We start from the raw sequence: 16,736 nt of genomic DNA on the forward strand, positions 1-16,736 counted from the left end.
TAAGATACTGGTTTCTTGCTATTTTCTCCTCTAAAAGGGCGCAGTGTGTGAAGAAATAAAACCACGTGAGTGAAAGTGTTTCTGGCCTCTCAAACACCCAGCTGTTCTGCATCAGGATAACATCATTTTATCCAGAACACAAAAGCATAAACCCAATAAAGTTCCCTCAAGTTTATAGTCTCTGGTTTGAGTTATTAAAAGGCCAAGGGCTGCCACCTGTGCGTGTTAATCCCACCTCTGCTCTTCCCACATGAGACACAAATGTCCCCTGACCCTGAACAGGGTCCCACCCAGGCAGACTTCAGGACTCCAGGAGCCAAGAGCCTGGCACCAGCAACAGCCCCAGGGCGGCATATATTCCCAGACCACTTACCAGCCTCCTCTTCCATCTCCCCTGTGCAAAGTCTAAGTTTCTTTTATGCCCCAAACAGGAACCTGACTTTGGCTCTACCACAAACCACTTTACCTGAAGGAGACCTGGGAGGGACCTAAGTACCTTTGTCTACCCCATCTTGCCTTGCCTTTTCTCTGGCTGCAACGTAACAAAATTAGCACCAGAAGAAAAAAGTACTATGAATAATCTAAAGGTTCTAGATACTAAATAGGTTTAGAACTGCATCCTCTACCTCTATTCACACGAGTGTGGAACATGTATGGGGGTGGAAACAGGGTTCAGCGGCTAGGAGCCCTTGCTACTCCTCCAGAGGATCCTCTGGTTCCCAGTACCCATGTCAGGTAGCTCACAACCTCTTCTAACTCCAAATCCAGGGACTCTCCTGGACTCCTCAGACACCTGCATTCACTTCACACACACACACACACACACACACACACACACACACACACACACACACACGAGCACGCACTAAAAATTTAAAATTAGGGGCTGGAGAGATGGCTCAGAGGTTAAGAGTACCGGCTGATCTTCCAGAGGTCCTGAGTTCAATTCCCAGCAACCACATGGTGGCTCACAACCATCTCATCATGACACCTGGTGCCCTCTTCTGGCCTGCAGGCGTACATGCAGGCAGAACATTGTATACAAAATAAAATCTTTTAAAAAATAAATAAATAAAAATTTAAAAATAAATCTTTAGCCAGGTGGTGGTGGTGGCACACACCTTTATTCCCAGCACTTGGGAGGCAGAGGCAAGCAGAACTATGAGTTCAAGGCCAGCCTCGTCTACAGAGTGAGTTCCAGGACAGACTCCAAAGCTGCACAGAGAAACCCTGTCCTGGGGGAAAAAAAACTTTAAAAATCCCACATTGTGTGTATATATTTATGAAGTTATCCCATGCTGGGCTATAAAAGCAAGAGATTAATTTAATTAAATCTACTCTATCATACCTATGTGAGGGGCTGCAGGCTACAAACTAATTATGAAAAGCTGAACCATAAGCACTTTTGGTTTTATAGGAAATGCAAGCTCTGGTGTAAGAATTCAACTCTACTGCTGTAACTTGAAAACAGATAATATACAAACAAAGGACAGTGGCTGTGTTCCCATAAAACCTCATTTACACTGAATTCCGTGCCATTTCCACATGCCACAAAGTTACAGTCATCTTGATTTCAACCATTTGAAAATGTAAAAAGCATCCTTAGCTCATAGAGATGGCTGCAAACAGGCAGAGATGGAGTATCTCAGGCTGCATTTGCAAGCACCTGATCAACACAAGAGAAACCTCAACAAACGTATGCAATGAGAATATTGTTAATTAATTGATGTAGAACAGTCTATGAAAAGAAGAAAGCAAAAAGCAATAGTCACTGCATGCTTCCTCCATACCCACACACATTCAAGCTGTTTGACAATGATTGCCAAGAACGTCCCCAGAAAGACATGCAAAAAACTAGTAGCAAACACTGGTGAGCCCCAGGGAGATAGCTGAGACCCATGAACAAAAACAGGCTTCTTGCGGCTAGAGAGATGGCTCAGTGGTTAAGAACACTGACAGCTCTTTCAGAGGACCTGGGTTCAATTCCCAGCACCCACATGACAATTCTCAACTATCTGGGACCTGACACCCTTTCACGAGCATACACATAGGCAAAACATCAATGTGCACAAAAATAAAAATAAATTTAAAAAGAAAAGGAGGTTTCTTCCCTGGTTACTGTTTTATTTAGTTTTACACCATGGAAATATATTACTCCTTCAAAAAAACATAATCTATATCATGTCAAAATAGTGCTATAGAAGTTTATAATTACATATGAGAAAAAATTAAATCTATATGAAATGAGGTCATTGAACACAAAATATGTCATTCTTTTATGACCTCCCTCAGATCTCTGAGGAAGCACTGAGGCTGAGCATGCTGTGCCTTGAATATGACATGTCCCACAACTGGTGGCACTGTTTGAAGAAGTTATGGGAACCCCACAGAGGTGGCACCTCACTGGAGGAAGTGGCCCTTGAGCCTTCCCAGCTCAGCCCCACTTGCTCACTCGTCACTTCCTGAGTGTAGAAGCAATGTGACTAGCCAGCTTCCTGCTCCTTCCACAGTCCCTTCCTCCCTAGCAGTTTCCACACCATGGTGCACTGCAGCCTCTGGAACTGCAGGACAAAATAATCCTCTCTCTCTTGAGATGCCTTTGCAGGAGATTTCAAGACAAGAAGCTATTAATACAAAACAGGAGATTTCAAGACAAGAAGCTATTAATACAAAAACAAAACAAAACAAAAAGATTAAATCTTCTAAGCTCCATACATTGACTCATTCGAAACCTTTATGTATTTAATCTGCCAAGTAGTTTCCTAGAGTGGGATACACAGTAGGAAGGCGTCTTCTACCTCACAAAGCGCAGGCTAGCAATCAGACAGACATTAAACAAGCGTACAGACACTGGGTGCTGTGAGCCCTCTGAGAGGCTGGCCAAAGCTGCCTGCAGACAGTACTCCACAGCGCCACTGGACGTTGAAAACTCTCATTTTCAGAGTAGGTTAAGTCTAGCGACGTGTAGCATTTGCTACTAGCCTGCTGTTCAATGGACTCTGCTCTGTGAGCTCGTGTGCTGAGATTAGGAGGTAGCTCAGTGGCTGCACACTTCCACAATGTGCCAGGATGCTGTACTCAAACCCCAACTCTGCAAGGAAAACTTTTTTCTTAATTAAAAAAAGTGAAATCTGCTTCTGGTGCTTCATTACTGGCATTTCTATGAGGACTAATGTCAGAATTCATCTCCTGTGCTGGCATTTTTACACTGATTTGGGATCTTTTATAATAAAGATCTATTTCTTTTCAGCATGTTAAAAAAAATGAGCAAGAAGCAAGAAAAATCAGAGGCAAAAGCAGGGCAGAGGTCGGAGCAGTCTGCTTAGATGAAGATATTATAGACAATCTGAAGCCCTTCCCATCATAGTTCCAGTGACAGCATGTTCAGTACACTGGAAGAACACGGAACCAGGAGCAGCAGCTTTTCAGGGATGAGGATGCTACTGGACTCCTTAGTCTTGTCTTTCGTCTCATTTGCTAAGATCTCCTAGAAAATCATGGTCCTAGAAATTATTCCTGCACTGAAATCTGAGTGTCTGCAATAAGCTGCACGATACCATAATTGTGTCCACATCTCAGAACTACTCAGCTTCCATCACGCGTGGAGATGCCAAAGAACGCAGTTCTAGGGAAAGCTCCATGATATCCACACTGCTGTCACCCTCATCTTCCTTGTCATTTCTGTCTGCTTGAGGGAAATGGCTGGAGTGGGCAACAGATCCCTAGGCAGGTTCTCCAGGGTCACAGACCTTCAGTTCTACAAAACATTAGCTGGACACGGGGCCAGGAACCAGGAAGACTCTGTGCGGTATATTCCCAGCCCTGCTCACTGAGGACTCAGTGAACAATTCAGGCACCCCTCAGGCTTTTGCCCCTCTGGCTGTAATGACTGGTTCCTAGGCTCAACCTCTCCACAAACAAACTTAAGCCTTTTTCTTATTATGATAAAAAGCTAATCATCTTGAGGATCACCTTGGCTCATCTTCCCCGTGGTCCTGAAAAACTTTACATCATGCTCAACCTGTCAAAGACCCTATCAGGACCTTTCTGCCCTTTTAAGAAACACAGCCCCACACTTTGCCCTCACTCCTGGCATAAGACCATACCACCCTCCTTTCTAGGCAGGCTGAGAATTTATCACATGAACCCAGCCACCGCTTTCTGCTGCGTGCAAAGTCTTACCTGGCCAGCACTGAGTTTTCTTACCCCCTCCCCCACTTAGGGAAGACATCCCAGCTCCTTCCTAAAGTTCGCTCTTCTACTGGAGCCACTGCCCCTTCTGAGACATCCTTCCCATGTTCTCCTACCATCTCTTTCTGCCTGGCTCGCTGCGCGCCCGCTTCTCTATCTTCATGTATCTCCGAGTCATCGCTTTCATCTGACACCTCCAGATTCTGTATCTTTAGCTAAACTCGGAGCTGCAAAACATCACTGCCTGCTCTCCCCAGAGCACATCCAAACTGAACAGTCCTTGCTTAGACTTCCAAGTCCTGGTGGGGCAGTAGTGGTTCACACCTGTAATCTCGACTCCCAGGGAGGCCCAGGAGTTTGAGGCCAGCCTGGGCGACCACCCTCACCACCCCCAGCAACCGCTCCTTGAGGTCTCAATGACGCCCATAGCTTCTCTAACTCACGTCTTTGGAGGCCCGTTTGGACCTTTAGCCTGATACTCCACACATCCAGTTAATAAACCTTGCTTGTCCTTCTACTCCACCTACCAACACTTGTCCATTCTCACCACACAGCTCAGGCCCAGCCATTCTGAGCCACATCACTGCAACAACTTTCAATACCACATCACTTTTCTTCTCTTGGCTTTTTTATTCCACAGGTGCTTTTGTGGCTAGTGTTCCTATCTCTTTTCTTCTCAAAAATCTCCTATTGCCTACAGTCAAGTAAGTGAGGCAGGCTGAGGAATTACAGTGTCGTGAAAACAGAATTTCTGAATAGCATGTGCTTGAGGGACACCAAAGGAAAAGGAGAACTTGAAACAGATTCTACAAACAAAAAGGACTGTCTCTTTGAAGAAGAAAATGGATAGGGTGTATAGGCAGCCTTCTGCTCCAACATGTGACTCGGGAACACAGCTGTCTGACAACACTGGTTTTAAATGCCGAACAGAAGCCAGAAAGCCTGGACCAGCAGCTCAGAATGCCTGCATCCTGCGAGAGGCTTCCTTTTCGCTGTATGTCTTTCCTATCCCTGCTTTTCCAAAGAAAAGAAGTCCCTGATGTGGTCTGTGGGTGGTGATCACAGGAGTGATTTGCACTGGTTGGTGCTCAAGGAACATACTTGTCTGCGTGTGCTAGGTCTAAATGAGGTCCCACTGGCAAAGAGGCTGTGCACCTTTCGAGTTCTTTTTGTTAAAGCAGAACTTGTAAGGATTAGAATGACTGGCTGAAGACGCAATCCACTGCAACAAGCCAGGCTGGAGCTGGCAGAGGGACTCTCACCCTGTGCCATCGTCTACCATCCTTCTGCCCCTGCCTCCAGGGCTAGAGGGCCACAGTGGAGTAAGAAGCAAATCTGACTCCTCTAAACGCCAACAGAGAATTACTTCAGGATTTCCTTTAGGACTAGTGACAGGAGAGGTTAGTATCTGGATCTCTATGATCACAGTTGCCACTCACATGTGCCCCCATGTGCTCCGGACTCTGCTTACATCACACCTACTGAGTTGGGGTCTTGTGTGAGGGGGGAAGGTACAAACAACCCAGCTGCTGCCAGGCCTGGGATGGTAAGTTCCGTGAGGCCAAAGAAATAAGAATCCCATTGTAGACCTAGATTTAGGCCACGTGTTCCTGGCACTTTACCAGCAATGCAGCTGACATTCAGATTTCCATTACATGCCTACGTGTACTTTTTATTAGTATGAACTCAAAAGGAAAAAGTGTGACTGATACCACCAAACACTTAACAACAAAAAACATATGATGCTGGCCACGGCAGCAGCCTTTAGTCTCAGCACTCAGAAGGCAGAAACAAGTGGAACTCTGTGAGTTCGAGGCCAGCCCAATCTACATAGATGGCAAGTCCTGGACCAGCTGAAGACACCTAGTGAAACCCTGCCTCAAAAGACAAATGAGCAAGTCCAAATTTTAAAGACATGATACTTATTCTCCAAAGAATTTAAGTCTGGAAGTCAAAGCAGCAAGACATTCAAGTGAGAAGTGGAAGGGACACCAGAAAGGAAACTTGCAGTTCACATTCACAGGAGTTTAGGCCCTCAAGCCACACTTAATCTCAACAACGAAGAGACGAATTGGCAAAACTACCCAGGACAGGAGGTGCCTGGATGACAGCAGTGTGTCCTTCCATAAACTACTGCCACACTGTCATCCTACCAAAACCAAACATGCAGGAGCACCACCCAAACACAAGTAATTTAACTATGTAACTGTTCTTCCAAATTAAGCAAAAATTTTCAAAGACTTGGAAAGCCCCAGTAAGCTCTAAGGTCAGCGATGTCAAAGTTAAATCTGCCTCAAGCCCAGGTGCGAGGGCACCTCAGCCAGCACTTACTACAGAACTCCGCGTACTCAGCTGGCAGGAGAAAGGTCTGAGGGAGGATGTGGAAAGCCTTGAATCCATGTGTGTGCTGCATTCGAATGATGTTTTTATACAGTCGGTCCTTCCGGGTTAGTTCATAAGATCTGCAAAGCAAGAAAATTTTTCCATTTCAGTGAATCACACCTACAAAGGCTTCCTCTATTACCAGACTGTGGAGAACTCATAGCACTGAGTTCTGAAGCAGTTACTGAAGACAGTAGATTATCCAAAAGTCTTATGAAACATTTTCCTCAAATAGACATTTCTTAATCAGATTTATGCATAAAGATACAATTTATGTAGAATAACTCCCCCATTTTCCATGTTTAATTCTGATGTGTTGATTAGGTAATGACGACCACAATCAAAATACAGAGAAATACTAATATCCCAAGGTAGCTTCGATTCCCTTGCAGGCATTTCTTTTGCCAGACACAGGGCAAACATGTGTTTTCACTTCTTCCCAAACAGATAAGCAGTATCCTGCAATACTTAGCATTCCTCTGAGCATGAAACATCTCAGCTTTATTCTATCGGTTGCATATATCAGTATTTTATTCTTTTATGTGCTAAGTTACAAGTTGTGGTATGGATATACCACAGTTTGTTTATCTTTTCAACAGTTGAAGGACATCTGGATTACTTCCAGTGTAGAGAAGATTGTGAGTAAAGTTGCTTGAAAGCACTTACATATAGATTTTTATATAAACACCAAATTTTTATACAAACATTTCCATTTTCCCAGGTGTGGGCCTGCTACGTAGTTTACCAAATTATCTATTGCTAGATAATAAACAGCCCCAGAATATAGCAGCTTAAAATAGTAGTTCACATTCATGATGTCAGTGTCTGTGGGCCAGCGATGTGGGATGATGACAGCCCTGGGCAGCTGTCTCAGCCATCTGATGAGGTTGCAGTGCAGATGCGTGCCTACACTGCCATCATCAGGCCCGGCTAGGATGGAGCATGCACGTCTCAGTCTGCTCACAGGTATGGAACCAGCTGGCAGTGAGCAGCTTCAGTTCCTCAGGTAAACCCTTCCACAGGCTGCATACTTTCGTGACATGCTGCTGGCATACTCCGAGGCCCACTGATCCAAGGAAGAGGTGGCAATGTCTGTAATGACCCAGCCTCCACTGATCCAAGGAAGAGGTGGCAATGTCTGTAATGACCCAGCCTCCACTGATCCAAGGAAGAGGTGACAATGTCTGTAATGACCCAGTCTCCGACATGGCAAAGCACCACGTCTGCCACATTCCATTCATTAGAGACAAGTCACTAAGTCTAGTTGACACTCAACAACAGAAAAATTTAGCTCAACCTTTGAAGGAAGTGTCAAAGAATTTACAGACACATTTTACAATCACCACAGAGTATATGTTTAACTTTAGAAGAGCTGCCAGCAGTCATTCTGAGGACACTGGGAAAACAGACTCAGTTTCTCCTCCCGTATTCTGAGATGTGGAGGAATACCAGAGCATTTTCCTCGGCTCCACTCAGCTCCACGCAATCATCAACACTCCTGACACCAGCTGGGGGTGGAGGGGCATTCCCACTACCAGCAGGCAATGTCACTGCGGGTGCCACTGGGTGTCCTCGAATTCAGTTCTGACACTGTCTACCTGGGGGAGGTATCCAACCCCTCAGGATGTCCCAAATACAAGGTTTATGAGCATGTGCCATCACACCTAGCTTGGAACTCCAAAATCTTTTGTGCCCAAGGAAAACGTTCCATGTTAAGACAGGAGTTGAGTCACTCTTTAGCAGAAATGACGATGTGACAGTGGGAGGAGAGGTGAGAAAGGGGACCTCACCCACTGGAGACACATACTGTGAACCACCTCAATTTTAGGACAGAGAAATGGAAATTGTCTCTTTAAAACCTTTCACATCTCCATAGCCCTTGAAGAGTCTCCACCTCCCAGGGATAGGAACACTTCAGCCTCCAGCACGGGCTGAACCAAGTTCCCCAAGAACACTGCATCTCTCCTCTGGCTACATGTTCCAATGACAGCGACCTTTAAACACCGAGAGGAGCTTTACCTGGGGAAGTGATTAACTTTCTGTGCTTCAGAGAGGGTTCGAAGTAAGAAGGGCTTCAGGTGGGATCCTGTCCACATCAGGTTATAGTCAGTGCTGCTCGGGTGAACCTAGTCACAAAAGACACATGGAAAACAAATGAACAAAAATAAGCAGCAGCCTGTCTCCAGAAGAGCAATGACAGAGAAAGTCAGTGGTTTCTCATCTACAGAGGACTCTCGGCATGACCCTGTTACTATATACAAGCCTATTATCACAGCAGAGTACCACAGCAAACAAGATAATGAGGGTTAGAGAAAGGGGGAGCTGGGAGGTCTCATACACAGACCATAAAATAAAGTGACCCTTCTGGGCAAGTCAATGATGTCTAACACACATATCAAAGTATACCTCAGAACCGAGCTCCAGACTCCTTTTGTTCCCAGGCCTCCCTTATGTCCTGTAGATCCTAACTAAAGCCAGACCTGGATGACTCAGGGGTTAAGAGTAGGTACTGTTTTTTGCAAAGGACCTAGGTTCGATTACTAGCAACTATACTGGGTGGCTCATAACCACCTATAAGCCCTAGTACAGGGGACGCTGATGCTTCTAACCTCTATGGGCACCTACACTCTCATGCACATACCCACACATAGACACGCAATTAAAAATTAGAACAGAGACTAAGAAAAAGTGTTAAGCCTTAGATTTCCTTTAATCATTCATCAGAATGCATTTGTCCATTCATTATTAATTGTGTACTCTGCCCATATAACACACTAGGACAATGGCAAATGATTTAGATAGAAAAGCAACAAGCCGGCATCAACAGTATGCGGTCCCCAAGTGCCCCCTATTGGTACCAACTTATAAAAAGCAGCTAGTGACCAGACTTTCATCAGTGGTCTCAGAATATCAGTAGTGGTGGACTGTGTAGCATCCTTTCAATGACAACTGTGCCTACCCCTTTCAATGACAACATCTTGTTTTTGCAGATTTCTTAGGGGAATGACTTGCTCCAGGATATTAAAGAACCTGCCATCTGCTCATCTGCCCTCTTCTCCACTCCATAAGATCTATAACCTAAGTTGGCCCAATAATTCTATCACCAGAAAAAGAACAAACACAATGAATGGAGCCAGTAACTTCCAAAGCAGTGCGTTGAGATAAAACTAGAGAGTCCTGCCCTTCAGTGCCCGAGGCTGCTGTGGCCTCTCCCCTTCTATATAAGCCTCAGCGCCTATAAGCCACCCTCTCCATAGCACACTGCAATTCTGTCTTGGTTTCAGTGACAGAGTCTGCTTCTGTTCTGTGCTACCAAAGAACCCCATCTAGGTATCAGATGACATCTGATGGGCAACTAACCCTGCCCGAACCTAAGAACCCCAACTAGATATCAGACAATGTCTGATGGGCAACTCTGCCCAAATCTAAGAACCCCAACTAGATATCAGACAATGTCTGATGGGCAACTCTGCCCAAATCTAAGATCATTACAAGAAAAGGGGAGGGGGAATCCTGTGGAAATGCTTCCCATGTACCACAAGGAGAAACTGCTGGTAGTACCAAGTTCTGCAGAGTCTCTAATCACTGGTCCCGTGCGCTTCCTAGCGCTGCCTCTGCGGATGGATAAAGTCAGTTAGGTAGCTAGGATTTCGGCTTTTGAGGCGATTGGGTGAGGTGAGGTTGTAAAAATGAGCTTACTTCGTGAAATCCATGGGCTGTCAGAATGCTTCGCACCAGGCGACTGTCCGTTCTCACAATCTTGTAAGACAAATGATAACGTTCTAAACAAAAACACAGAATCAAGTTCAGTAGCCAGAAAGTTTAATTGCAAAGACAAAAATAAACAGCAACATGGAAACTTGATTAATGTACTCAATGGTGTTATACTGCTGTCCTTAAAGTGACTACAAATCAGCTGAGGATTAGAGCCAAGGCTTCCTTGAATATATTTTTAGTACTATATTGTGATAGGAAAGGATCCCATACTAGGATGTGTGTGGAGGACACAGGACAACTCTGTGAAGTTGGTTCCCTCTTGCGTCCTTTCACTGGGCTCCAGGGACTGTTCAGGTCCTCAGGCTTGCAGGACAAGCACTCCATACTCTGCACCATCTTGCAGCCAAAGACCAAGAATTTTTAAGCTAAGAGATAGTGAGGTTCACTCAATACAGAAAGGGGAACAAAACCTACATCATCTTTGTTTTCACTAGTTTCCAGGTGAAATTTAACAATGCTTTCAGGCGGTGGTGGCGCACGCCTTTAATCCCAGCACTTGGGAGGCAGAGGCAGGCGGATCTCTGTGAGTTCAAGACCAGCCTGGCCTACAAGGATGACTTTAAAGAAAGCCAGGGCTACACAAAGAAACCCTGCCTCAAACATCCAAAAGAACAACAACAACACTTTCAATGAGGAGTGTAGGCATCAAGGGCAGGCAGTGTGACTCTGCTGTTGTGGCTCTGTCACCAAGTGACAGATCCTAGCCATTAAGTTCACTTCACAGTTGTTAATGTTCAGAGTACTTATAAGTTGTGGTAGTTAACAAACAAATGACTAATAAAAATTATATATGACTTGAATCTGGGGGTTGGGTTACATTTTTATTTTTTAGTTTCTTGACACAAGGCTATATTTGTAGCCTCAGCTGACCTAATACTTACTATGTAGCCCATGTAGCCTCAAACACACACTCCTACAGTCAAGGATGGGAGGCATGTACCACCACATCCAGCTATTTGTCTTTTTAATATTTTAATTATTATATTTCAACATAATTCATTTCCTTTCTAATCATTCGTCTATTTTTCCACCTTAAAATCATTACTCTGGGGAAAGCCCTTGGACTTTTTGAGACTGAGAAAGAGGTCCTCTGTACTTAAAAGGCTACGAGCACTGCTCCAGACAGCCCTCTGTGTCCTCAAATGCTGACTGCCAGAACATCTTAGACCAGGGGTCTCTCCAATACACAGAGATGAGCAGGGACCTCCAACCGCCCCCTTTAAGACAGGCGCCATTTTGTTGTCTTTATAAAATCACCGTAAAAAAAAACAGGCAGAATCCTATGCATTTGTTTCTGTGCAGAACAGAACGTCAAGAGCCGTGCAGAATGCTGAGACTGGAAGCCGGGAGGCTTGAACCATCCTTTCTGACCCAAAACAGAAATGTTCAAAACTGATTAGAAACGTGTCACAATTAGCTTAAGTGGGCTCTCAAGGGACAAGTTTGAGACAATCTAACATAAAAGTGACAAAGCAGCAAATAGCTAGATGGTAATGCAATTACAAAACAACCGCAAATCCCTCCCCACGACAGCGAGGTGGGATGGTTTGCTTCTACTGCAGTAACAAACATACTTGTAGCTGTGCAGCCCCTGCCCCCCACACACATACAGTAACACAGGCACCACCAGTCTAAGGCAAGGCTGTGACAATCAGGCTGTGCTCCCTTCTGTGGGCTCCTGGTGGGATATGGGTCCTTTACTTTTCAGTTTCCAATGGCCACCTCCACCCAGTGCTTTGTGGTTTATTGCTCCCTTTCTCACTTTCAAAGGCAACAATGGCAGATCTGGTCTTTTTTCACCTGTCCCACTCTGGTCCTACTGGCTCCTCCTTCCATGTTAAGGAACCCTCTGGTTGCACCAAACTGGACACTCTGGGCTAATCCAGGCTAATCTTCTTACTTGAAGGTCAACCAATTAGCAACTTTAATTCCCCTTTACCATCCAAATAGGTTTATATTCACAGGTTCCAGAGATTAAGACAGAGGCACATAAGGGGCCCTACCGGAACTCACCCTTTGTTCCCTAAGATTCATACTTCTCTCACATGCAAAATAAACTCAACCCGTCCCGACATCCCTGTCAACACAACCCAAAGTCTAAAATCTAATCTAAATTTAGCACCTCAAAATTCTCAAATCTCATCATCTAAATCAATACAGTTCACCTTGGGACAAAACTGGTCTCCATCAGTGGACTTGAAGCAAATTATTTGCTCCCCAAATACAGTACCTAGAACTCCAGCTATGTGGAGGCTGGTTCAAATACAGTACCTAGAACTTCAGCTATGTGGAGGCTGGTTCAAATACAGTACCTAGAATTCCAGCTATGTGAAGGCTGGTTCAAATTCAGAGACAATTTAAGGAGGAAAAAAAAGAGTCACAGTATGGACTAGGGTCTAGCATTTAAATCTGCAGGCTGAGTAAAGCAAACTCCCATCTCCAATGGGGGTGGGCATTACTCATTCCATTGAGGGCTTAATGAAAGGGTGGCAGTACTCATTCTCCTCCCTCTCCTTTCCCAAGATAAACTTAAGCTAGAACTGTAACTGCAAACTGAACCTGCCCACTGCCCAACAAAGAAATCCTGCACCTCTATATTCATCCACATGGAAACAGGAGGCAGGACCTGATCCTTTGGATACCAGCAAACTGCCAAATATCCTGCTTCTCACCCCCTGAAGAACCTTCACATCAGTTCTACCACAGACTGAAACTTCTTCCCCCCTAAATGTTCGCATGTACCCCAAGAAGTAACATAGAATACTAGTTCAAGGTTGGCTGCAACAGCAGACAAAAACAAGGAACCAGCCATTAGCACAGAGGTACCCAAGAGAATAATGACATCCCTAAGGGACTTAGAAAAACAGCATGAGGCAGAGCTGGAGAGGTGGCTCGGTGTTAAGAATACTGGGTACTCCTGCAGAGGCGGCAAGGTTGGTTCCCAACACTCAAAGGGCAGCCAAAAACAGCTGGTAACTTAGGATCTGGGGGGGTCTGATGCCCTCTTCTGGCCTACACCCACACTTTACACACACAGTACACTCACATACAGACAAAACTCAAGTATAAAATTAGAAGAAAAAATTTAAAAATAGCATGGGGTGTGAATGGTGTTGTACACCTAAAATCCCAGCACTTGGGAGACTGAGGCAAGAGAATCTAGAATTTAAGACCGGCCCAGGCTACAGAATGGGAACCCAGAAGGAAGATATAAACGATACATTTGATTTTCAAAATACATGAATAGAGCCAGCAAGAGAGCTTGACCATCTGAATTCAGGCACAGGAACTCACACAGTGGGAGAGAATCAACTCCTCAAAGGTGTCCTTGGCCATGCATGTGTGCACTCACACCCCTCTGTAAACACAGATATACATAAATAAACACTCTGCAGTGGCTTCCCAGATGGGCTGTCACCTACTATTGGAAAATCAGTTCTACACCCCAGTTGTCCACAACAGTATTTACCAACCACATCTGACTAACCAGCATTTCAAATGTGACAGGATGACAAAGGACCAGAAATTTTTATTTTACTTCAGTTGATGGAATTTAAATTCCTAAGATGAACTATGTAATAAACCAGTGTGGTGGCACAAGTCTGAAGTCCCAGCACTGAGAAAGCAGAAGTAAGGGAACAGAAGTTCAAAGTCAGCATGGGCTCTATGAAATTCTGATCAAACACAGACAAACAAACTAAGTAAATTAAATAAATAAAATGGGTGCCTGATTAACTAGAACGCAGGCCAGGGTGGCTCCCTGGAGAAGAACATGATCTGGGCTCCATCCCCGGCACCAAAATATAAAACTCAAGAGTCCAAGAGTAAGAATATAGAAATGTAGATTCCAAAAATAAGAATGTAGAAATAAAAATATATAAAGTTGTAAGCCTAGGAGAATGACAGCAGGCCATCAGCAGCTTTCTCGGCAGCTTGAGGATTAACTCTTAACAGTGGGTTACTCCGCTTTACAACCCAGAGCTCTGTCTGCAAGGCTGAAGCGTGTAACACTATGGGGTCAGCAGAACATAGCTAATGCCCCGGGATAACTTCTCAGAGGGTTTTAACTACTTAAGACCTGAGCAGACTGCATGACCTACTATTTTAGAGACAAAAAAAATATCACAGATCAATTGTGCTTCATTTAAAAAAAAGCGTACATTAGCAAAAGTCATTAAAACTGTCATTTACATAAAAAGTAAAAAAGTTAAACCTCAAAAAACATAGAGAAATAAAGAACAAATTTAATAATATATAATGATACAAATGTAATCGTTTTTAACGTTTTTTGTTTTTCCAGTTGGGTCTTGTTAAGAAGCCCAGACTGCCGTTCAACTGAAAATCCTCCTGCCTTAAGTCTCCATAATGCTAGTTACAGACAAGAACCACCAGGACCTTTATCTATGGAAATGGCAATTTAAAAGGCTTGGGTTCCAGAAAACACTGACAGACTGAACTATTATTTTACATGTATGAGTGTTTTTCCTGCATAGGTGTATGCACTCCATGTATGTGCAGTGCACCTAGAAGTCAGAAGAGAGATGGAGTCCCTGGAACTGGGGCGCACAGCTTTAACAAATGGGAATACAGAGATTTTGTTGTTTGTTTTAGCACAAGCAGATCGAGAGCAGCATATTTTGAGGGGATTGTTACTTTGCTACTTCTGCTGGTTTTAACCACATTTGTATTTTGATCAAATCATATTTAAGGGATTTTCTCAGCAGTGTTCAGTCATTAAGGCTTTAGAGGAAAATGAATAAATCCTGTCCCTTTAAAAGGAAGGCTAGCAACCTGCTGAGGAGATTAGAGCACAAGGGCCCTTGGGAAGAGAGGAACACGCAATTCCCAAAAGTAAGTCTATAGTTCTCTCTGAAATCGCTTATTATGAGGTCATTTAAAAATAGAGCAGCCCCTATTCAACAAGAGGAATAAGCAGTCTAAGTTTTGATTGCCTGTTATGTACCAGACATTAAACAATCTCATTTGCTCCTATGATGCCTGCAAGACAGAGAATGACCCCATTTAATTAACAGTGAAACTGGCAGAGACTTGAAGTGATCTGTCTACGATGCACTACTTCATGCCCAAGCTGAGACATGAACTAATGACCAAGAACACAAGTACGGACTCTGCCATTCCACCTGACAGTGATGATCCACATCCTCCTAAGCTTTGAAAACAGCTATAGCTTAACCCTGGGACTCAGAGCTGAATCTGTCCACACCACAAAGGCCAGTATTTCAGAGACAGCAAAGTTAATCCTAAAATTAGGTAGACTTGCAAAGAAACTTGAACAACCAAAATAATCCTGAAGGCCGGGCGTGGTGGCGCACGCCTTTAATCCCAGCACTCAGCAGGCAGAGGCAGGCGGATCTCTGAGAGTTCGAGGCCAGCCTGGTCTACAAGAGCTAGTTCCGGGACAGGCACCAAAGCTACAGAGAAACTCTGTCTCGAAAAACCAAAAAAAAAAAAAAAAAAATCCTGAAGAATTCCCCATTTCAAAACTTAAAATACGCTGAGTGTGGCTGTGCATGCAATTCTAGCACTCGGAGGCAGAGGCGGGATTGGGAGAGAGCTCAGTAATTAAGAGCATCTGCTGATCTGCAAAGCACCCAGATCCAGTTCCCAGTGGCTCACAACCATATTTATTTATTTATTTACTTACTTATTTTTATTTATTTTTTTAGTTTTTTAGTTTCTCGAGACAGGATTTCTCTGTGTAACTGCTATGACTGTCCTGGAACTCACTTTGTAGAACAGGTTGGCCTCAAACTCACAGAGATCCACCCGCCTCTGCCTCTGCCTCTCAAGAGCTGGGATTAAAGGCGTGCGCTACAGTTCTAGAGGCTCCATCTCTCATCTGAGTTCTAGGGGCACTGCATATACATGAAGTACATACACATATACAGGAAAAATACTCATAAAATAAAAATAAATTTTTAAAGAATAATTAAGTGCGGGAGGCAGACACAGGCAGATCTTTGTTAGTTCGAGGCCAGTCTGGTCTACAAGAGCTAGTTTCACTTTCAGGACAGGCTCCAAAGCTACGGAGAAACCCTGCCCCCCGCCCAAAAAAAGAGTACAGAGATTTTTGACAATAGTGCCATTCAATAGGAAATTCAGAATATTCTCTTGAACTATTTGTGCTGGGACAACTATATGTCAACACATAAGAATGATGGCAGAGCCGGGCGGTGGTGGCGCACGCCTTTAATCCCAGCACTCAGGAGGCAGAGGCAGGCGGATCTCTGTGAGTTCGAGACCAGCCTGGTCTACAAGAGCTAGTTCCAGGACAGGCTCCAAAACCACAGAGAAACCCGTCTCGGAAAACCAAAAAAAAAAAAAAAAAAAAAAGAAAGAAAGAAAAAAGAATGATGGCAGAGGGG

The 16,736-nt window shown here is 44.3% G+C and overlaps 1 protein-coding gene across 12 annotated transcripts in view; it reads right to left on the reverse strand.

Annotated features, from left to right (window-relative positions):
- The window catches only part of Ttll5 (tubulin tyrosine ligase like 5), a 258,328-nt gene that overhangs the window by 231,634 nt on the left and 9,958 nt on the right, over window positions 1–16,736 (reverse strand). For all 12 annotated transcript variants that reach the window (XM_057782731.1, XM_057782729.1, XM_057782727.1 and 9 more), the window contains 3 exons: window positions 10,273–10,355; window positions 8,593–8,699; window positions 6,523–6,653 (listed from right to left, as the gene is read on the reverse strand). In XM_057782731.1, the coding sequence (XP_057638714.1) occupies window positions 6,523–6,653; window positions 8,593–8,699; window positions 10,273–10,355 (321 nt within the window). The remainder of the gene's footprint in view (window positions 1–6,522; window positions 6,654–8,592; window positions 8,700–10,272; window positions 10,356–16,736) is intronic.

Source organism: Chionomys nivalis, chromosome 10 (assembly GCF_950005125.1).
Source record: "Chionomys nivalis chromosome 10, mChiNiv1.1, whole genome shotgun sequence".
In the NCBI taxonomy this organism is placed as follows: Eukaryota; Metazoa; Chordata; class Mammalia; order Rodentia; family Cricetidae; genus Chionomys; species Chionomys nivalis.